This window comes from Drosophila innubila (genome assembly GCF_004354385.1).
Source record: "Drosophila innubila isolate TH190305 chromosome 2R unlocalized genomic scaffold, UK_Dinn_1.0 1_C_2R, whole genome shotgun sequence".
Classification (NCBI taxonomy): Eukaryota; Metazoa; Arthropoda; class Insecta; order Diptera; family Drosophilidae; genus Drosophila; species Drosophila innubila.
This window is the reverse complement of record NW_022995374.1, coordinates 5606354-5630201: the sequence shown is the minus strand read 5'-3', so window position 1 is coordinate 5630201 and position 23848 is coordinate 5606354. Positions and strand designations below refer to the sequence as shown.

At 40.6% G+C, this 23848-nt stretch overlaps 1 protein-coding gene across 2 annotated transcripts in view; it reads left to right on the top strand.

Annotated features, from left to right (window-relative positions):
• LOC117783636 (probable serine/threonine-protein kinase yakA) overlaps positions 1–23249 on the top strand; it is a 103497-nt gene extending 80248 nt beyond the window's left edge. The window contains exons 1-5 of one of the 2 annotated variants that reach the window (XM_034621140.1): positions 10963–11130; positions 18317–19533; positions 20858–22198; positions 22277–22900; positions 23105–23249. In XM_034621140.1, coding sequence (XP_034477031.1) covers positions 18917–19533; positions 20858–22198; positions 22277–22727 — 2409 coding nt within the window. In that variant the 5' untranslated portion in view covers positions 10963–11130; positions 18317–18916 and the 3' untranslated portion in view covers positions 22728–22900; positions 23105–23249. Of the gene's footprint in view, positions 1–10962; positions 11131–18316; positions 19534–20857; positions 22199–22276; positions 22901–23104 lie in introns of those variants that run through there. The other variant, XM_034621139.1, reaches the window with a different exon arrangement.
• The last annotated feature ends 599 nt before the right edge of the window (positions 23250–23848 follow it).

The following is a 23848-nucleotide window of genomic DNA, read 5'->3' as shown; positions in this document are numbered from 1 at the left end:
ATTTAATTATTTGTGTTGCTATATTTTTTTCACGTAAATGTTGCTTATGTTTATCTCTAATTTTATATTTATTTATTTTTTTTTTATCTGTTGCAGGTAAGCACGAGGAGGGGCAACATCGACCTCATAAACCCCAAATAGAATTACGGCACGTGAGTAAAAGCTACCAAATGTCAGGCACTTACAGTTAATGTATCTGAATCTCAAGCCAAGTTGTAGTGGTGTGTGTGTGAGTGTGTTTGTGTGTGTGTGTGGGGTATGCTAAGATGTATCTTTTGGGGCCGGGTATTATTCACTTTCTCTGTTTTAATTGCGGGCAGCTTTACTTTGATGCGTGCTCATTTTAATGCATTTAAAGAGCAGCAACAACACGACAGCAACAGCAACACGACAACAACAACAATGATAGCAACACGACGACAATTTCTGTTTGGCTTGGCAAAAACTTCAGAGCAACTCACGTACGAAAATGATTTTGTTAAGAGCCAACCACGCCACACTCAACTCAGACTCAAACTCAGGCTCAGACTCAACCCGACCTGGCCAGAACGGAGCAGAACATTTAAGCAGCTTAACCCACTTCCGTGGCACATTATCATCAGCATTTAATATGTGCTCTTGCCATTGTTGTTGTTGCTGTTGTTGTTGTTGCTGCTGTCATTAAACTGTTGCAGCTTTGTGTTTTTCCTTTTTAATTTCTTTCAATTACGCCGCACTTGTCACAGGGCCTCATAACATGCCAAATGGCAAAAGGGTCTGACAAAGTGAAAGAGAGTGAGAGAGAGTGAGGGAGAGAGAGAGAGAGAATAAGAGGGTATAAATTGAGCTGGCCTGTGAAATTCCCTCATTAATAAAGCATGCATAAATACCCAGCATCTAATGAGCATTCAGTCTGTTCAGTTGAGCAGCATTTAAGCCATTCATTTAACAATTTTTGGCAGTCAACTTAATGAGTTTTCAGCAGACTGTAAGTTCCCCACTCTCTCTCTCTCTCTCTCACACTCTCTGCCTCGCCTGTTTACTCCGTCTTGCTCTTAATTAGAATCATATTCGCAAGGCAGTTCTCTAATTATGTAACTCATGTGGCAGACAGCTGCTGCAACATCATTATTATCGACTTTGGCGAGGCGAAAGTTGCAGGTTGCCAGTTGCCAGTTGCAAGTTGCAGGTTGCAAGTTGCTAGTCGGTCTATGACCGCATCATTGCTTGCTGCAAGGAAAGTTGTTGCCTTTCTAAAAGTAAGCTATGTAGAATAGAGTCGGCGAGTCCGTGGCCAACGACAATGGCCAAGTTACAGCATGCCAAGTTGCAAGTGGCAACGTGTTGTTGTTGCTGTTGTTGTTGTTGTTGCTGTTGTTGTTATTGCCTATTGCTGTTTGCCATTCAATTGATGCGCCTGCAACATGGCAGGCAACACAAAACCAATTTAGGAGACCCAAAACAGGCAAAACTCATCGCGTACTCGCATTGCATTTTGGCCAGATAAAAACCACAGTCGTAACCACAGATAAAACAAGAAAGACGTAAAAAGGGTAATGAAGAAGAAGAGGAAGAAGCAGAAGAAGAAGATGCAGTGCAGCACTCTCGTAATGGCAATGGATACAAAATGCAGGCCGTAAAAACAATTGAAGCCAAATCCGAATGCCAGGCGAGCATAGCTAATGCCACATTGCCTAATGCCACTGACTGTGGCACAGACGGCGGCAGCGACGCGACGCAGGCAGAGGCAGCGATTGACCAGGCGCACTTTCAGTTTTCAAATGGAGGCCTGCAGTCAGCCACAACAACAACAACAGCAACAACAACAACAACAACTGTAACAGCAGCAACAGATAACAAGCAAGTGTCTCAGCTTAAGCAAGTCGAATATCAAATACGCTACAAATTGATAAAGGAAAATATAACAAAAGATAAATCAAACTAAATGCAATTTTAAAGAATTCTGAATAACCTTTTTTTTATTAATTTCTATTTATATAAAACTCGTGTTGCTAATCAAGTGACTGATGCAATAATTTATGCAAATTCAATGTGTTTTTTTTAATGAGTCATTATCTTAAATAATCGACTCATAAATTGTAGAATTATTAATCATACTTAAATCTATTTAATACAGATACTTTACAAAAGAAGATATTAAAAAAAAAAACACCTAATTGGATTTCAAATTTTATTCTTAGATTTTTTAGAAAAGTAAAATCAATTGAAAAAAAAATACTCCTTATATTTTATTCAAATTAAAAAAGTGTAGTTTTGTATTAATCAATTCAATATTTTAGTTAGTCTACTACACACAATTTTACTTTTTGGATATATCCCAATGGGAAAGGGCATTAAGGAGGCTCCGCTCGATTCGTTTTTTATGGCCAAGTCAAATAGTAAAACAAAATAGAAGTTAATCTAATAACAAAGATGCTTAGAATTTTATTCTTAGATTTTTTAGTAAAGTAAAATCAAAGGAAAACCAAAAACTATTTTATTTTTATTTAATTGAAACAATTATCGAACTAAACCTTTTCCAATTTTTTGAAGAATTGTATTTCCAGTTAGTCTTGTACACACAAGCTTACTTTTTATATATACCCCAATGGGAAAGGGCATTAAGGAGGCTCCGCTCGATTCGTTTTTTATGGCCAAGTCAAATAGGAAAACAAAATAGAAGTTAATCTAATAACAAAGATTGAGCGCAATAATTTCAGCGATTGGCAGCGCAGATTTACCATGCCAAGGGACGTCCAGGGGCAAGTCGAGGAGCAAGTCGAGGGGCTGTCGAGGGGGAGTCGAGGGGGAGTCAGAGTCCGTCTCCTGCAGCAGCAGCAAAAGTAAAACCAGCATCTAGTAAAAGGGAGCGTCGCTGTCTCGACACGGAGTCCAAGCATGGTCCACACTCCAGCGCAGTCCACAGACAGGGGGAGGAAAGCAGAGAAGGGGGGGAGAGGGAGAGCTATGGAGCGTGGCCAAAGGCTCGTTAGCGTTTTGGCCTTAGCAAGTGCAGCAGCTGCTGCCAAATGGAAGCTGGAGTCGCTTTGGCTGCACTTGTTTCACTGTCTGTGTGTGTGTTTGTGTGTGTGTGTGTGTGTGTGTGAGTAGATAGCGTACCTAATGGTTACATTTTAGTGCATACAAACGTATCTAATCGTCTAAACGTTTTATTAAATTACGTTAGTCGTTGCTTTGTTCAATCGAATTTGTTGCATCATTGTTGGCCAAATGCTCGTTTGTTTATTTGTGTTTGCTCTACGTCTATGTGAGTGTGTGTCTGTGTGTGTTTGTGTGTGTGTCTTTAAGCCATGACCTTGCCCAGCTGTGGCTTTGGCTTTGGCTTTGACTATGTCTGTAGCTGAGGTTCAAGGTGATATTTATGAGATTGAAATTTGTTGCAATTTGCTATTGGTATGCGCTTAAGTTGATACACACTTGAACTGTAATTGCCAGCAGTAACAGCTGTTACAATAATATCAACAACAACAATAACAATAACAAACAAACAAACAAAGATTTTGACAAGTTAAACAAGTTGACAGGCAAACAGAGAAATGCAAACAAAACGCAAAGAAGTAAAACTTATGCGAAAGAACGAAAGTTTTTGCATAGATAAACAAAGCAGGTAAACTGGCAGCTAAAGGCTGCAAATGTGGGCATGGTCATGAGTCTAAACGCCCCGAAAATGTTGACAATGGCAATGCCAGAACAGAACAAAAGATACTCAACAACAACGACAACAACAACGACAACAACAACAGCAGCAGCTACAAAAGCAGCAGCTCGAGGGCAACATGCAAAATCTGCTCTTAACTTTCATGAAAGCGGCAGCAGAGAGTAAACTGCAACAACAACAACGACAACAACAACGACAACAACACCGCGCAACAGCAACAATGACAACAACAACAATGCCAAGTCCTATAAATGAAATTGAAATCGAAAATGAAATCAAAGCATGCATATGGATGTCCTATGTCGGGTCAGGAATTGAATTGAACAGTTCCCTAGACCGAGACAGACAGAGAGACAGACAGAGAGAGACAGAGACAGAGCATTGCATGTGCCGTGCAATGAAATCAAGAGCTGAGAGACTTGCAACAGCAGCTGCAACAACAAAATGAAGCCGCACATTGAACACGACATTGCCACGGCCAAGCGGCATGCAAATGAGCCGTAACACCCCCCTTAAAGCTTCTTCTATGCCAAAAAAAATATATAAGAAAAAAAATGGTCCGTGGGCGTTTGGGGGGGATTATTATTTGCTGAAATGAGCACAAAAAAAAAACTAGCACCGCCAGCGTGTTAAGTGTGTGTGTGTGTGTGTGTGTATGTGTGTGTCTAGCAATAATTGCTGCTGTGTTTTTTTAAATGGCAACAGGAGCAGCAAGGAGAACAATTGAAGTCAAGCCTCAATGTTAGTTTTTTTTTCCTCGTTTTTTATGTTTTCTTTACTTTAGCTGCAGGCATATCCAGAGTTTCAGATCCATGTCTATGTCTCCTCATCATCGTTTGGCTGCTGCTCCTTGATTTGTTTGCTCTGGGCTTAGTTTAGTTTTCAGCTCTCAGTTTGCAGTTCTCAGTTCTCAGTTTGCAGTTCTCAGTGTCTGTGGCTCGTCCATTGGGCTGCCCTTTTTAGCCTGCAGCATGAATTTATTTGTTTTGAAATTGTAACTCTGCAACATCCGCAGTGGATGCAACCGGAGCAGCATCATCATCATTGCCAGTCTTTCAGTCTTTCAGCCTTTCAGTGATTGGGCTTTTGTGCTCCTTTTTGCCAGTGCTGATTGTGCGGTTTCGATAAGTTCAATGCAACTGTGCAACTGCAACTGCCACAGCAGCCACAGTAGCAATAAACCCAAAAGCAGCATACAACCCACATACATCACGTGGCCAAGTGATAAATTAACGCCAAAGCAAAACGAAGCCAACATCAATGCGAAAATGCCCAAATGTTACCAAAAATCAAGCAAAATAAAACTGATTGAAAAACCAAAAGTAAATTTCAGAATAGAAGAAAAGCAGCGCACATTTTCACTTTATGTGGCAGTCAACAAAAAGTACAAGATTAGAAAGCCAGACAAAGGATGAGTCTGTGCTCAATACATACCCTATTCAGTAAAAGTATATATACGTTTTGGAGAAAAAAGTGTCATTATTATTTTTTATTCATTCATTCATTTTATCATTGAAAATAAAGTAACTGTTCTATTTTAGATTCTTTCGAATATTGCAAAAATATTTAATAAAAATAAAACAAATTGGGAATCAATTGAGAAAATAAAATAAATTTTTTTTTTTATTAAATTAAACCAAGGCTTTCATTCAGCTACATGTTTTATCATTTAAAAAAAAAGTGATAGTTACTTTTTGATTCATGTAAGATTCTTTAAAATATTGAAAAAATATTAAATGAAAATAAAACAAAATGGGAATCAATTGAGAAAATAAAATAATAATTTTTTTTAGTAAAATAAACCAAGGCTTTCATTCAGCTACATGTTTTATCATTGAAAAAAATTAACCATCCTATGTTAGATTCATTAAAATATTGAAAAAATATTTAATGAAAATAAAACAAAATGGGAATCAAGTGAGAAAATAAAATAATTATTTTTTTTAGTAAAATAAACCAAGGCTTTCATTCAGCTACATGTTTTATCATTGAAAAAAATTAACCATCCTATGTTAGATTCATTAAAATATTGCAAAAATATTTAATGAAAATTAAACAAAATGGGAATCAATTGTGAAAATAAAATAATTATTTTATTTAGAAAAATAAACCAATGCTTTTATCTTGATGTGAGAGTATATATAAACTTTTAATGACATAGAAATAAAGGTAATTTAAAGAATTCAGCTACATGAATAAATTGCACTTTTTTCAATAAGTTTTTCAGCAAATAATAAATGATAAGTCGAGTAGCGTAACTTGCCACAAGTAAACTGAGGAATTTGGGGCTCTTATAGCAAATTGAATGCGCTTAGAATTGACAAACAACTGAGCTCAACGTATAATACCCTTCATGTAGTGCTGCTCTCAGACCAATAGAAGTAAAATCGATGTGCAATGTGCGAGTTCATGGCAATTTTCTCTCCATATTTCTGGCTGATGCGAACGTGCGCCTCAAAGCGTGCAGCGGGTGGTGCTGCAAGCGGCAAGCTGCAAGCTGCAGGTCTGTGGCAGCAACTGGGGGCAGAGCCAAACAATGAGAATAAGCCGCATCTCAGCGCATACGCTGCTAAGATTAGTGAGGAGTCGCCGGAGCTGGATCTGGAGTCGTTGCAACTGTAGCAACTTTTACTTATTGTCCGCGTGGTTGTTTATTTCAATTTTTGGTTTGAGTTTCGGTTGGGGTTAAGGCATGGGTGTATTTTTGTTATTGTTGTTGTTGTCGTCGGTTTGGCTGTTTGCATTTAATGTGCCCAGGAACAGGGACGTGTTCTGCCGCGAATTCGTGAAACGTGATGCTGCAAGTCGTTTTTATGTTTGTTTATTTGCCAGAATTCTCCTCGATTTCGCCTGCCCTTGCTTATTGTTTTAGGATGCGGATGCCACAGCCAGTGGCAGTGTCTGTGTGTGTGTCTGTGTGTGTGTGTGTGTGTCTGTGGCAATGCCACAGCCAGTGGCAGTGACTTTGCTCCTATTTGAATGCAGCTCTATGGAGCTGTCCTTGTTATACGAGTTCAACTCCACATTGTTAGTTGGCCTGAGACCTATTAAGGGTATATATAAGTATATAGTATTGTATCGTAACATGAGAACTTTCCACCAAAGGGCCCCATCTATGAAAATGAAAGCCAAATTGGCAACTTTCCGCTTTGCTTGGCAGCGATCGAATGAAATATGTTATGTGTGTTGTGTTTGGATTCTGTGTCCTAATTGGTGTGGTGGCCAACGTTTGTCGCCATTTGGCCAAATAAATAATGGCACCTGGAGCGCCAACATGACAGCTAGAAAACCGTTTGAGAACTCTGAGCTGGGAACTACCCAGCGACCACTGAGGCCATTGACTGTTGAATTGACTCACTGAGCGAGCGAGCTAGAGAGTGAGTGAGTGAGTGAGTGAGTGAGTGAGTGAATGACTGATTGATTGACGCGCGCGCTTTGAGCTGTTTGCTGTTAACAATTTCATTGTGGCCACGTACAAGTTGGCAATGTAATTAATTGCTTTCCAACCTGTGAGCTATGTGGAAAGTGTCCAAATCCTCAATGTGGCAACTGAGGCAGCTGCGGCAGTAGCCCGCACAGTTAAATGGGTCAAAGCTATTGAGTCAAGCCATCAGAATGCGAGCTTGCAACAAAAGATGTCAGGCTCAATATGAATATTATCAGTTAAGCGAGGGTTGACCCAACAAAATGTGAGCGCAATCAACTACATTTCATTCACATGTTAAACTGTTGTGGCAACCCTCGCCATTGCAGCTGTGTGTGGAGTTCACTGAACCAAAGCAGGCAGTAAAATTAACTAATTTTCGTACGAGAGTATGAGTCGAGTCGTAACCCGGCCTAAAACATCAATCAAAGCCAAATTAAGCGTAAAATGCTGTGCAGGAAACGAAGCGTCAAAGTCAAGACACAACACACAACACACAACACACAGCAACAGCAACAACACAAGAGAGTGCAGTGCTAAAGGTTAGGCCCGCACCAGGTAAGCAGAGCCCGCATGTATGTAGGTACACTTACGAGTACATACCGGTACTTGCCACACAGCCTCCATACAATGGCCAAGGCAATCAATCAACGTGCAACGCGCGCGCTTTCCAAAGAAAGCCCTGCCCCGAAAAGTGCAAGCTAACAAAAGTTGCAGCTAATTTTTTTTGTATTTTATTTTTATTTATTTATTTTTTTTTTTAACCAACTGCAGCTTTTGTTCCTGCTGCCCAACCAGCTCCAATTGCAGCTCATTTGCATACAACATCGTTGAGTTATGGATGAGTTTTTGGCGTGGGCTGCAGCTTAAAATTGGCACACGCACAAAAAAGTCTGCAAACGCTCTGAGTGTTTGTGAGAGTGTGTGTGTGTGTGTGTCTTATGCAAATCTTTAAGCCGACAAACAGTTTCCTGATAAATGCACACACACACACACACACATACCCACTCAGTCAACCGTTATAAGTCCGATTTCCACAAATTTGATAAAGCAACGCGGCAAATGCAGTCGAAAACAAAAGACTTAGGCAACAAACTTGCGTATGATAAGATAGCAGCAGAACAAGCTAAAATGCTGCCAATTACGCTTGCCACACCAACAGCATACCCTAAGAAATTTAGTAAGCAGTGGCAACTACAGTCAAAGCTCGATATAACGAATTTCTATGCAAGCAATTCTTTGCTGTAGCATTGTCTTTCAACTTTAATTAAGTTTAATCTTCTTATATGACTTCTAAACAAATGTTGTCCGGTTAATCTACCTCTTAGAACCAGAGGTTGCATAGGGTATAAACTTGACGTTTGCTGATGTACTCTTGTCTGTTGCCGGTCAAGTCGAAAGGCGAATGCTCGAGCCATAAACCTTTCGATAGGCGGCGCTGCTTTGGCTACGCCTTGACCGACACCGACACCGACACTGCCACCAACAACAGCAACAGCAACAACTCAAAAAGCAACAACAACAACAACTAGTACAACACTAACCCAACACAACCCCGCACAGTGCCGCGTTGTTCTTTTTCAATTTTATAAATGTTTTTTTATTATTAAGCGCGACGTGCGTGGCATGCACAAAAAGGCAAAAACAAAAACAATATTAATACAACAACAACAACAACAACAACAGCAACTACAACATGGTTGTATGCATTTCCCTTAGCTGCATTTGGCTTTGCATTTTTAATTTCCCATTGAGACGCAGAAAGAAATTAAAAAACAATATTTAATCAACGCACATAATCTGCATTTTAAAATTGAGTTTCAGTTTCAAGTTTGAGTTTGAGTTTCAGTTAAAGCTTCAGGCATTGGTCGTGTTGGGTGTTGACCACTTAACGCGCCTTGTTCCCCGCCCCTATCCCCCTAAATAACTGCGGCCCTTGTCACGCTGCGAGGCTGAGAAAAATTTGTTAGATTTTAATCGCTTTGCTGCGTTTTCGCTTGAAAAATAAAAATAAAGAAAAGGTTCAGGTTGGCAGTCATAAAAATCAAATCAGCGGATCGGACGATGACGACAACGATGACGACGACGACGACGATGAAGACTTCCTTGAAATCAAAGTCGACTCGGCTCAACGTTTGATTCATTTGATTTTGATTTTTTTTTGACTGGCTTTGGGGCTGTGGTTGGGGCTGGGTTTGGGGTACTGCTTGTTAATCCTTTGACGTGACGTCTGTTCATAATTTGCGCTCATATTTCATGTGCTATGCATGCGGCCTTTGCCTTCGTTTTTTATTTATTTTTATTTTCATTATTTTTTTTTTTTTTTTGGTTTTATGGTCCAGCTTTTACGAGTAGAACTTTGGCCTTGCGGCATTTTGAAAGGTTTTCTGATTGAATATTCTATAGTTACTTTGTCGTAAATCATTGGCTCGGACAGCTTGCCAGTTCTTGTTCCTTAACCCATTTTGGCAAAGCCGAAAAGCAGCATGATGATATGCATATGTTGCACACACTCTGTTGGATTGACTGAATTACAACAGTTTTAAATTTCTCAGTCTCTGTCATCTCTTCAGCTTTTGTCATCTTAAGCAGAATGGTAAAGCTATTGGTTCAATCAACCCGAAACTAGACTTAAAACTCCCAAACAAACTCACATTCTAAATGCCAATCGGTCGCTATAAATAAAGCCAAAAAGGCAGCGCTTGCTTTTAATTTTAATGAACCATAAAAATTCACACGCACAACACAGAGAAATATTACGACTCTGCAGATGGTTGACAAAGAGGGACAAGGGACTCCACAGCCAATGGAAATGTTAATGAAACTTAAAGAGATGCTAACAAAGCAAATCAACAGTTGCTTTCTGGCTGGGAGTCGCGTTTTTCTCAGCAAACAAATCAGATGAAAAAAAACATAAAAGAAAGAATCAACGAAAAAAAAAAATAGTAGAAAAAAGATCCTCAGAATTCGAAAGAAAACTATTAAACAACTGTCCGTCGCTTATCGCAGAGAATCTCTGTCTCTCTCTCTCTCTCTATCTCACACACAACGTTTGCTTAGAAATTAGAGCCCAAAACAAATGCCCGAAAGTTGAGCAAAGAAATGCCTCTCTCCCCTTTAGTATTTGTTGCCGCAACGCCAGCAGATCCATAGACCTTAGACCGGTTTAACAGTGCTCTGCTAAGTCGCTGTTAGCCAACAGGGCAACGTAACGACGCTGACTGCGACGGCGACGGCGACGCTAGCTGCGACTGCGACTGCGACTGCGCATGTTCTGGGCACTCAACTCGACAGCTCTCAGAACCGTAGCTCGCATTTCATTAGCTTCGCATCCAGCGACCGGTTCATTCCACAATCGTCGTCGCTCCCAGCGAGATCTGTGCGCGTGCGCGGCCACAACAACAACAACGACAACAACAGCGACAACAACAAGAGCAACCCACGCGAAACACCGCAAACGACAAAGTTAGTGGAAGAGAACATTCGTACATAGTTCGTAGTGTATTCAGAGATACTGCGATTGGGGATATTCCGGCAATTCAGCGCGTTTCGTTTTTTATGCAAATCATGTGAGTGAATACGTCTAGAATGGTGAATCGCTGAAACGAAGGAAGAGAAAAGCAAAAAAAAAGAAGTAACAATCTTAAGTCACATTTCGTCACTGGCGTGAAAGTAAAAATTCTTTGTGCCTCATTTGGTATTGTGAAATTCACAGTTAGTTTTGTGTCAGCATCCACAACAAAAGAAATTTCGCACTGAATGTGAAACATTACGAATATTACGAAATGATCATAAAACTCGCGTAACCAACAACAAACAAACAAATAACACAACAACAGCAACAACAAAGGCAAATAGAAAACCAAATTCAAGTCAAGAAATGAGTAATGAGAGTTTATTCAGTGTCTGTGCCTCTCTCTCTCTCTCTATCTATGGATTAGTGTGTATGTTAATTGATTGCCAAAAGGTGTAAATGTAAATGTTTATTATACAAATATAACGGCAGCTTTTTTGGAGCATATTCTACAGTTATTGCATTGTACATTAGGTGAGCAGTTGATAAATTATGTAAATGTTCTCACACAATAAACATAAATACACAATAATATTATATTTATGCATATATCATTTAAAGGGTAATTAGCGTCATGCTCTATAAATTGTGTTAAGTGTGGACATTATTGTGTTTCCTCTGTGAAATTTTAGACATTTAATAGCCAGCCATATTAAGTGTCAAAATTGGTTTATGAATTTATGTGCTAGACTTCCGAAATTAATTATGTTAAATTCTCAGCATGAAGTGTGAAGGGAGCTTGAGGAATTATATTGAAGGCACAGTTTGATCTATTAAAAAAATCAAATTCAAAAATAATTATTGATTTTTTATAAATAAATGGGTTAACAAAAATTATATATTTTTATAATTTTCTGTGAAATGAAATTCATTAAAGCTGTACGCAAAACTAATAAATTTAATTGAAAACAAATTATAATTACCTTAAATATGCACGTTATGAAAGAAAAAAAAATATGGTAACTTTTTTGGGAACTAATCAATTAAATAAAATCAATTAAATAATAAAGATCTTAAATAAAATAAATTAATAATAATTATGAGATGACAAGGTTAAATTTGCCATGTTCGTTGAGTAAATAAATAATTAAATTGGTATTAAATATTAGTCATTTAAATTAAAACCCACGTTTGCTTAAATGTATTTTGAAATTGAGTTGAATAATAATATTTATAATGACAGTATAAATGATGAGAATCTTAGTTTTTCCCTGAAATGATCATTTTCTTTTTAATCTGACTTGAGAATAAAAAGATATAGAATACGAGTAGTTGAAGATTTTGATTGAAAGTTGTTTTTCATCTGCCTTTCACTACTTGCAAATGAATAGAAATAAAATGGGTAAGAAATTAACGAAATTTGTTTTGCTATTCATTATCAGCTCGATTATATACCCATTGCTGCCCACTCAGCTCGGATGGGGCTGACAAGTTAATGGACTGTCTCTCTGAGTTGACACCAACGCACTTCTCACCTAGCTCTCAAAGGCATCTGCCAATGCTCAACACTCTCCATTACCATTTGTATTGGATTTTGGTTGTGTTTATTTATTTTTTTTTTCATTTCGTTTTTGGAGAATAACAAAGACATGCAGCAGATAGCTGAAAATTTCACTTACAAAAGACGGGCGCAACATTTTCTTATTGTATTTTCATTTTCTGGGTCAAAAGCAAAGCAACAAAAGCCCATCCTCGGCATTGCCAAGCCCAGACCCAGACCCAGGCTTGGGCCCAGCCCCAGTCATAGTCACAGTTCCAGTAACAGTCCCAGTAACAGTCCCAGTCCCAGTCCCCAGTGTTATGTGCCCAGCCCCTTGTCTATTTGTCTCTAAGTTGCAGCATTTGCTTATAAATGGCAATGAGGCAGCCCCAAAAAGGGATTTCCCTTTTACACACACACACACACACTCAGTTGCACTCAGTTCAATCAATGTGAAGAAAAAGATACTTTCGTTTGGTCTGCTTAAGGTAAACAGAACTTACGGTTATAAAGTGCCAGTCCAAGGTAGAAAGAACCCTACAACAATCAAGCACTCGTCGAGCATATATTAAAGTCATGGGCATGGAATGCTCAATGAACTGCAGCCCCAGAATAAGCCTCAGACTCAGACTGAGACTCAAGACCCAAGACCCATTGAATTGAACTTCAAAAGGCAGCCAACGGTTCTTTCTTTGTGTTCTGTATGCCAGCGAAGCGGGAACAGTTCCAAATATGATACAGCAAATGTCATTGCAATTCGGTTTCGATTTCCTGTGGCTCTTTAGGTTCTGGTGAAACCCCTACCAAAAACTCTTCTCCCTTTAACTATTCTGGTTCTTGGGTTATTTGTGCATGCAGCGCATGATTAATAAAATGCCAGCAATGTGTTTCCCACTCTGACCGCTTCGTTGATTAGTAAGCACGTCAACATTTCAATAAAAAATAAAAAATAATAAAAAAATAAAAATACAAAAATCATTGGCGCAGGCAACCTCATCAACGTCACAACAACAAGAACAACAATAATGTTACCCTTTGCCGTTCTGTGGCTTTGCATTTTAATTGCTTTTGATTTGCTGCCCCCGCCATTTATGAATTGGAATCGGAATTGGAATTGGAATTGGAATTGGGCGCGTTCCGACTGTTAAATTTAGCATATGAATACGAATACGAATGCGATACAGAGAAAAATACGTTACATTCTGTCTGACTATACATATAGAGCATGATGAGCCATCATATCTATATTTACATACCAGATGTATGGGTTAATTTAATGGCATTGACAGCGTCAAGGTTCTACCAACTGTCACGTGGCTTTTGTCAGCTTTAACTGAATGTTTTTCTGGCTTAAATAAAGTTCAGTTAGTTAACAATATGACAACAGTTTAAGCCCTAATGCGCACAGGTATCTTTAGGTCATAAATATATTTGAAAAATAAACAAAACCCAAAGGGTTCTATCGCTAGATCCCTCTGAGACTCAGCCCATCAAATGCTGCTACTGTCTCATTACTCAAAAGCAAGAGGTGCTATCCCAAGAGATAATGAGTGAGAGAAGCAGAGCGAAGAGAGGGAGTGAGAGAATTCATAACACTTTTGGTTTCGGTGCAATAACCTGAGGTACATAACCTTGTGGTTCCACCCCAAAGGCCAAAACGGAACCCAACAAGCTCCTATGTCTTTCTCACACCAGAAACAAAACGAAAAGTCGCAAAAAACTCAACGCAACTTGACAAATGAAAGCAAAAACCAACTGTCCACCAAATAAAAATCATGAAAAAAGAAGTCAAGAATGGGCAGAGCGTTAATTTTTCATGGTAGACAAGAGAAAAACCATATTATTTCATTATTTACATCAGAGGCAGAGACTAAACAAACGATGTGCAAGAGGCAGGAGGCAAGTGGCAAGTGGCGAGCGTTGTCCGTTTGGCCGGCATGTCATTAGTCACACCAAGGGCTAGATATGAATGACAACAACAATAGCAGCAGCAACAGCAACAACAACAACAACAATAAGCTGTTTGCCAGTCAGATCCGCGTGCAAAGCGGATAAAAAGTAATCAAAAGCGCTAAGAACGACATAATAAGGCAACTGAGCACAGGACTAGCTGAAGCTCTAGCTGAAGTCGAAGATGAGGTGCTAGCTGAAGCTGAGAATGAGAAGGATGAGGCTGAATTTGAAGCTGTAGCTGAAGGATGAGCATGAGAATGAGAATGAGAATGAGATAGAGACTGAGACTGAAGCTGTAGTTGCAGCTCAAGTTGAAGGTGCTTCCAGCAGCTTGACAAAACGGAAATGAAATTAAATAAAGCAAAGCATGAAGGAGTTTTAGTCTTGTATTATATTGCATTATACGACGACGACGTTGACGTCAGCGTCTGCGTCAGCGTCAGCGTCAAGTGCTGCTGCGTTGGCGTTGGGGCGAAATTCTTAGTCGAGTAAGCTGCTTGCCGCAAAGACGGGGCCGCAATTTTTAAGCCGCAGCTTAAAGTGGTGACAACAACAACTACAACAACAACAACAACAATTACAATTACAACTACAACTGCGGCAGCAACAACAAGAACTATGACTGCGACTTTGGTTCGCGCCTTAGCGTTGCCAGCAAGTTGAGTTGCATTTTGTAAAACTCTTTAGAGTGATTAATGTGCCCAGACATACACACCACACACACACACACACACACACACTATAAACTATGCAAACATATGTGCATGTGTGTGTGTGTGTTTGCTTCCTTTTATGACCTGCGACCGGTACGTGCTCCTTACACTTTTCCTTTTTCCTTTTTGCTTTTGCTCCCTTTTGCTCGCTTTGCGCGTCTGTTGCTTTTGTTAGCACAACAAAAGCCACCCACCTCTACAGAGATTCTGTTTACCTACACACACACACACACACACACACACTCTCACACATGCAGAGGCACGTAGTGCTATAGCTGCCCTAATCCTTTTGAACGCTGCTTTTATCGCACTTACTTCTACTTATACACTTACGTTGGGTTGTAATAACTTGGTCATTAAGCAGACACCCCACATTTACCACTGTACTTACCGACCCAACAAATCTGGGGCATATACTTATGCATATATGTTATGCATGAAGCCTAGGCAACTTCATTTCGATGACATAGATGAACAAGTGGATTTCTATCTATCTAAGAGTATTTGCTTTAATCTTTATGAAATGCCGAAATGCCTGCAAACCGGTTCACTAACTTGGTACACCTGCTGTAATACTAAAATTTAATTATCACACAATTGACTATATATATTCTACTATGTAAATTTTGCGTGATAATACACTCTTTATCCTAAGTAAGATTCTTTTAACTTGTTCAGAAAATATATTTATTTAAACTCATTTAAACTAGTTTTATTATTTCTTAAAGTTAGTAATAAATTTGTTACATATTTTTTATGTGCGAAAAATAGACATAAATTAAAAATCAATTGAGAAATTATAATTATTTAAACTCATTTTAACAAGTTTTAATATTTTTTAAAGTTAGAAATAAATAAATAAATAAATTTTGTTATGGGCGAAAAATAAACACAAATTAAAAATCAATTGAGAAATTATAATTCTTTAAACTCATTTTAACAAGTTTTATTATTTTTTAAAGTTAGTAATAAATTTGTTACATATTTTTTATGTGCGAAAAATAGACATAAATTAAAAATCAATTGAGAAATTATAATTATTTAAACTCATTTTAACAAGTTTTAATATTTTTTAAAGTTAGAAATAAGTTTGTTACATATTTTTTATGTGCGAAAAATAGAGATAAATTAAAACTCAGTTGAAAAATTTAAATTTGCGACGCGCACTACATTTTTCAAGTTAATCAAAAATAAATTCAATTTAAGTGGAGTATTATTTTTAATAAATTAGGAATCATATTAGGTTAATTTATTGCATCGAGGTTTGTTCATACAATAATAATATCATTAGCAAGAGTATTTCAGCTTCGTTGCATCATTATGAACTTTTGCTTTTTAGATTGTTACTTGTGTGTGTTTTTTTTTTCTTGAATATTGTTGCTTTCCGTTTCGTTTCTTCGTTTTTTTTTTGTAAGTTGTTGTTTTTGTGTATCTCATTATATGCGTCAGGCTTCTTCTTGTTCTTTATTTTCTTGTACTTGTTGTAGTTGTTGCTGTCTACGTCTTGGGTTACATATTTCATATTTTGTAGTCATAGCAGAAAACAGAAAACGTTGTCACTTTTCCTGTGGCTCGCAGTCAACTCGTATTGGGACTCGACTCGGTTGATACCTCGTTTGTTCAAGTGTTTTGCCTGTGGCTTTTGTTTGTCCCCGCAACCCTTCGAGGCAGGAAGCAAGAACAGCAACAGCAACAGCAACTGGCCACAAGGGGTAGAGCTCGACATATGCCAACGTCATCGCCATCGCCATCGTCATCGTCATTGGCAACCATTGACTGTGGCAGGAGCTTGAAAAGGATTTCATGTTTATTGCCAGTATATTTTTTTTTTGCTTATTAAAAAATGAGACAAGAAAAAGCGAAAAACTTTTTTGTGTGGCTTCTTTCGATGCTGCAACGTGTCAGCTACAAGTTAAATGAGTTTCTTCAGTTTTTTATCCCTCTTGTTTTTTTTGTTTTTTGTTATGGTAGCTGCACAGGAAGTTGTTAAGCGTTGTAGCGCCTGGGGGAGCGAAAGAGGTAGGCAGGGGGGACACTCTCTCGAGTGTCAGCCCTGAGCGAGCCTGACAAAAGCTGTGCCACTTTCCAGGCAGGCCAGTCCAGGGGCGCCACTAATTAATTAAGACATTTTCAATGAAATCAAGTTAAATGCAAGGCAAATAATGAAACTGTGTCAGGCCATGCACCGAGCATAATAAAAACAGCAGCTTTAACTCCAGACACGTACGCGCCAGGAAGCCACAACAAGAGACTCAGACTGAGACTCAGACTCGTTCCAGTCGCAGTCTTGGCTTAGCCAATCCTCCAGTTAGTGGCATCAATTTTTGTCCAGTAGCCGAGAAAATGTCACGTTTCCACATAAGTTACAAAGCGTGAGAATTGTTCGCTTTGGTTTCGCTACACGTCGCGTCGCAGGAAAAGGTACTTTCCATGGTGAAAATTAATTGCAGGCCGTGTTATCTGCGTCTCCAACACAGTCTAACAATTAATTGGAAAGCACAAAAAATACAAATAAAAATAAAAACAAATAAAACGAAATGAAATGAAATGAAACGTAAGAAAATAGTTCAGCAATTGAGCTGTAGCTCGAATTTGAAACTGCAATTGCTTTTCCAACACTGGCAGCACATTAAAATTTCAATTAATTGTTTAATGCGCTGCACGAAATGTTTATAACTTTTCCAACTGCACTTTTCATCTTCAACTGCTCGTAAATTGTTTATGAGCAGCTTTTCTCGCTGAGCACTCCAATTGAAATGGTCGGAAAAGTCATTTTCGAAATGCATACGCCATGCTCTCTTGTTTGACTATAAAACTACCTGGCCACGCCCCCCTCCCCGACCCCAAAGGGGAGCACTGCTCACCTTCTCTCACTTATTCTAATTGTCAACTAATTTAGTCAAACGGGCAGACAGATCTAACTGGATCCTACTGGAGGGTCTTGGCCACTATCCTCTGGGACTTCCACTGTCTCTGTCTCTTTCTCTTTCTCTGTCTCTTTCTCTGTCCCTGTCCCTGTCTCTGCTTCGCTGCTCGCTTCTCTCAGTGGTAATCAGCCACATTTATGTGGGCTCATAAATATGCAAATATCCTTTAAGTACTTTTAATGTCTTGCCATTTGTTGGCCTGGCTTATTGCCAATGGAAAATTCGCAGTTGCTGTTGCTGTTGTTGTTGCAGTTGCATTTCCTGCACCTCCCCCTAATGGTCTTAATAGCCTGTTTGCCATTGTCGCCATCATCTTGGCCATATTTACACGCATTTATTCGTTTGCTGCCTTTTTGCAATTTCATTTCAACTTTATGGGCTCATAAATAACGACAACAACAGCAGTATGTGTGTGTGTGTGTGTGTGTGTGTTTGCCTGCGTGGGTCGCTTGATAATAAGTATTAACTACATGTTAGGTATGGATTTAAGTTCGCGTATCCCTTGCTTGATTGCCTCCATTGATAGGCTAAGAAATATCATAAAAATACGAGAACCTTTTGGCTAATTATGCACAACATTGTTGCAGGAATCGAAGCACTTGCAAGTTGCAAAACGAGGAGCAAAGAGACGACACAATTCGCACACTGTGGCCAGCGGGAGACGAGCAGCAAACCGAATGCAGTATCTCAACTACGCACTGCAGACATCCACGCGACTGCTGACCAGCCAGAGCAATAACCACAGTCACAGTCAGAGTCAGTCACACACACAGTCACACACACAGACACAGACACAGACGGCAGCCCAGGAGGCAGCGGCGGAAGCGGAAGCACAGGCGGAGGAACAAATAGCACACGCCTGTTGCAGTCGAGGCGCCCAATTGCTCAGATTGCGCCAACAGGAGCTGGCCAAGCGACGTGCCCTTGAGCTAGAGGATCAACTGAACGCAAACGCCATTGCCATCAGATTTGGCCAGGATCAGGACGAGGACGTCTATAGCGAGGCATCCAGTGAGCCGGAGCCGGAGCCGGAGCGGGAGGAGGGCGCTGTCGGTGGACATCTGGAGGCGTTGCACGTTGCTGGACACAAAGCCAGCGAGTCGACACCGCAGCCAGTCCAATGAAATTTACTCTCATTTAATGTGCAACTGGCGCGAAGCAAACTGTTATCGTTTTTCAACCGCGACATGGCCGCCACCGATGGCCAAATCATATTGGCCGCATCCCGTTTTGGCGACTCGACGCCCGTCTATTTGCGCGACTTCTCCAAGCAGCCGCTGCCGGCGGTGGCCAAGATCCTCAAGGGCCAACATCAGGCCCTGGGCGTGCCAACGCTATCGGCGCCATCGCTGCAAAGCACGGCGCTATTTCTGAGCGCCGGCAAGAAGTATCAGATACTGGCGCAGCCCATCAAGATCAAGGAGGGACGCAAGCCCACAAATGTGGGCGCCAAGGTGCTCATACCGGAGACCTATGGCGGCTACTTTGAGCTGCTCAGCGAGGATGGCCGCTCCACGCGCTGCATTGACTCCGTTCTGGAGCTGGCACGGCGTCGCAATGCCCGCGTCCTGGTGCGGGAGACGTTCCGCTGCCAGCAGCTCAATCGCACCATCCATGCCGGCGAGCTGCTGACCACAATGAACGACAATGGCAAGTACCTGCAGTGTCGCAACATCAAGGATGAGATCATCAATCTGCCACTCGATACCAAAGCCAAGTTCTCGCCCATTGCACGCGAGGACAGCATCAGCGGAGTGCACACCGTCAAGAATCTGCTGCTCAAGCGGATGCCTGTCATTGTGAGGTAAGTGGAGTAATCGGAGACTGAGCTAAGTCCTATCTATTTTAAGCAGGGCTGCAAACCGGCTCTGAACCGGGTTCGGGCTATAAAGCAGCCTGTACCGGATCATGAACCGAACCCTTGAAATTATTTACTTTGCCAACCCGAAGCTAAACCGAACCGCTTTCTAAAATAAAATGTTCGGTTCGAAAAAAGAAATAATTGCATAAATTTTATGGTTTTCTAATATTACGCAATTATTTGAGACTTTGCATTAAAATAAGTCGTATTTAAAATTTCAAATAAATTTAAAATATCATTAAAACTTGATTTCTTTAAAAACAAATTCAACCATGAACCGAACCCTTGAAATTATTTACTTTGCCAACCCGAACCTTAACCGAACCGCTTTCTAAAATAAAATGCTCGGTTCGAAAAAAAAAATAATTACATAAATTTTATGGTTTTCTAATATTACGCAATTATTTGAGACTTTGCATTAAAATAAGTCATATTTAAATTTTCAAATCAATTTAAATTATCATTAAAATTTGAGTTCCTTTTACAAAAAATAATTTAATAAGTTCAAAATGTCGAGAAAAATACATAACAATAAAAATATTTGGTTGTATGAAATTTAACCAAGGTTCGAACCCAGACGTTGGGCTTAAGTGGTATATTAACCAATTCGCGAACCGAACCTTTAACAAAATTTTGGAGGTTTGCAGCCTTGATTTTAATGTATAGTTTTTTTTACTGTACTCAAACTGCATTTCCTCATTTCCCAATGCAATATTTAGTCTATTCTGTTCCTTATTTATTGAATCCATCCCAATTCTTTATGGTCTCGAATGCCTATTTCTCATTTATTTTATTTTATTTTATTTTTTAATATTTTTTAATATTTTCCAATTTTCTCGTATGCCAATACCTTATTTATTTCCCTATCTAAACTCCTGATATTCTATCCTTACTTTATTGTTACGGTCCCTGATAACTTTCATGAATTGCCTATTCCTCATCCATTATCTTATACTCTTTTATGCCTAAGTCTTCTCATATGCCAATACCTTATTTATTTCCCTATCTAAACTCCTGCTATTCTATTCTATAACTTTTATTAATTGCCCATTCCTCATCCATGTCCTTATTCTCTTTTATGACTAAGTCTTCTCATATGCCAATACCTTATTTATTTCCCTATCTAAACTCCTGATATTCTATTCTATAACTTTCATTATTTGCCCATTCCTCATCCATTATCTTATACTCTTTTATGCCCAAGTCTTCTCCGCTTTGTCGAACTACAAGTGCATAGATTTCTCTATATTTTCTTGCTCCTTCCCAGACTCGTCCATGGCAGCGGGCCGAAGGGACTGAAGCAGCCATTTGTGCCGGAGCTGAGACTGCTGGGATGCGTGGAAATCGATCGGATCTTTGCGCTGCCGCTGCAGAAGGACACGGATCTGGTGCCGGTGCCATTGAATGTGAAAATTAAGCTGCAGCGGGCCAAGAATATGGAGCAGCTGGAGCATTTCATTGAGTACACGCGCTTTCTGGACAAGGCGCAACGATTGCTGGCGGATGCACGCGATCGCCTGCAGATTGTCGATCTCAAGCTGAGCGAGAAGGAGAAGAAGGACTCGAAGTTCAGCAGCCGCAACAGCGGCAACAAGTTGCCCGTGGTCATGCTGCCATCGGCGGCTGGCGTGGCAAGCGGACTGGCCGAGAGCGGCTATGTGCTGCGCAAGAGCGCCAGCTGCGATTCCTGGTCAAAGCAACAGCAGCAGGCATTGAGCAGCAGCGAGATTGCCGAGGAGTACAAGGAGATCGATCACATCTATGATTATGTGCGTGGTCTGACGCCTCTCTCCAAGGGATTGGCCCGCTTTGAGCCCATCTGTGAGTCGCCGACACTCAAGTCGCATCACACGGACAGCAGCGGCAATGGCAACTATTGCAGCTTGATTCGTGGCCCGACAACGACGGCAACACAGCAGCCGAACAACAACAACAACAACTACAGCAGCTTGGAATCGAACAAGCACAGCAGCAGCAACGGTGGCCATCATCATCATCAATACCAGACGCAACAGCAACATCATCAGCAGCAACAGCAGCAGCAACAGCAGCAACAACATCATCATCATCATTCGTCGGCGCTGCTGATCAATCATTATCATCACAGCCATATACAGGAGGACATTAAGCCCGTGCCGCCGCCCATTGAGACAATTCCGGGCAAGAAGCCGGCCGAGAAGCGACAGCGTCCAACTCTACCAAAGCTTTACATCAAAAACGCCAATGCGCACAGCGCCGGCAGCAGCAGCAATGGCAACTCCACCGGCGGCACCAGTCACAGTCACAGTCACAGCCATAGTCACAGTCACAGTCACAGTCACAGCCATTCGCAGCAGCAACAACAGCTGCCGCCAACGCCAGGTAGCAATAACAACAACAGCAACAACAACAGCTGCAGCACGGCAGCAATTGTTGCCAGCGCTGCAGCAGCAGCAACATCCGCTCACCACGCCCACTCGCACGCCCATGCCCATCAACACCAGCATGCCCATGCACACGCACACGCACACACACACGCACATGCACACCATGGCAAGGTGCTGACGCCCAACAACCATTTGCCCGTGAAGGAATCTCTTGAGCCGCAATCGCCGCTCTTTCATATCAGGTGAGTAGCAATGGCCAACAGGGGGACAGGGAGAAGGAAGAGAGGAGGCGGGAAACTAATACAAAATATCGTTCACAGATACAAGAGTCTCAGCAGCCTGCAGCTGACACCGGACAGCAACAACCCAGGAGCAATGACGCCGCCGACGATCTCAGCGCATGCCAAGGCAGCGGCACAATCAGCAGCAACAGCAGCAGCGTCATCCGCTGGCTCGCAGTCACCGCCCGATGTGGTGCTCAAGTGCGGCAGTATACTCAATTCCCATGGATATCTGGCGCACAGTCACAGCCGCAGCTCGAGCAGCAACAATCATCACAATCCGCGAGAGGGCACACTGGACTCGTCGCGCAGCGGGGGACGCACATCGGGGGATTCACAAAAGCTGCCGGAGAAGAAGACGCGTCGCCTGTCGCGGCCACGGAGCCTCTCCAATCTGGTGTGGGATCTGCGGCCATCCAAGGAGAAGTCCAAGAAGAAACTCTATATACACCATTTCGATCAGCGTCAGCAGGCGACGCTGTATCTGTAGAAGATGTTCGGGTTCCGTGTAGATTCGTTGCCAAATCGTTTTGCTGCCATCAACGACAAAAACCCCACAGACAACAACCACAACAACCTAAGCAACAACAACAACAACAACAACAGACAACAGACAACAATAACAAGCAACACCAACATTTAACGCTGTGTGTGTTCCTGCAGGTGAGCAGAGGAGGAAGAGTTCTGGGAGGGATTGGGGGGGAATCGAGAGGGATTGGGAGGGGAGGTGTGGCAATGCAAATCGTGCTGACTTGTGATTGTTTTGCTTATTAAATTCGTGCAACTAAAACTAAATAATTTCCTCTGTCTCTCTTTCTGTCTTCCTCTCTCTCTCTCTCTCTCTCTCTCTTTCTCTCCCCCTTGCAGCTTTCACTATTTTAGCTTGCAGCAGCAATTTTAATTAACATTGAATTGTGCCTTCCCCTGCGCCTAGAACTATGCTTTAAAATTCCAATGAAATATTTTTAAAGAATATTTTGCCTGGATGGACAAGGATGCAAGACAGAGAAGAAAAGAGAGAGAGACGACGAAAGCAGAAGAACCAAACAAAACTAATCACATGAAGCGCTGATAACACACACAGAAATCAAACACACACACAAACACAAACCACAACCTGAACAAACACATACATACACACACACACACACACATCAAGTCTATAAAATTGTGATTTTAATTTTATGTTTTAATTTAATTTAATAATGCGACACTTTTAGTTAATATTTAATACGATGAGGCGATAAAGCAAAGCAAAAACAAAATCATAAAAAATATCTTAATAAATAAAAAGCCATTTTTCATTTTGCTGTCGCTATCAGTTTTCAGTCACATTTCAAATTAAATAACGGCAAATTAACGAAACGGTGTATTAAGCTTGGACACAAAAACACCAAAAAAAAAAACAACTAAAATCAAAGCTTAAAGCTCGAATTGCAAAAGCTGCGAGCGAAGGCGAAATGCGCCCTCAGCAATATCAAAAAAAAATAAAATAAAATAAAATAAAAAACACACACACATTAAATAAATATATACATATATACAAATACATATACATGCAAAATATACCATATATATGTATGCGTGTATATAGGTATATATATACTATAT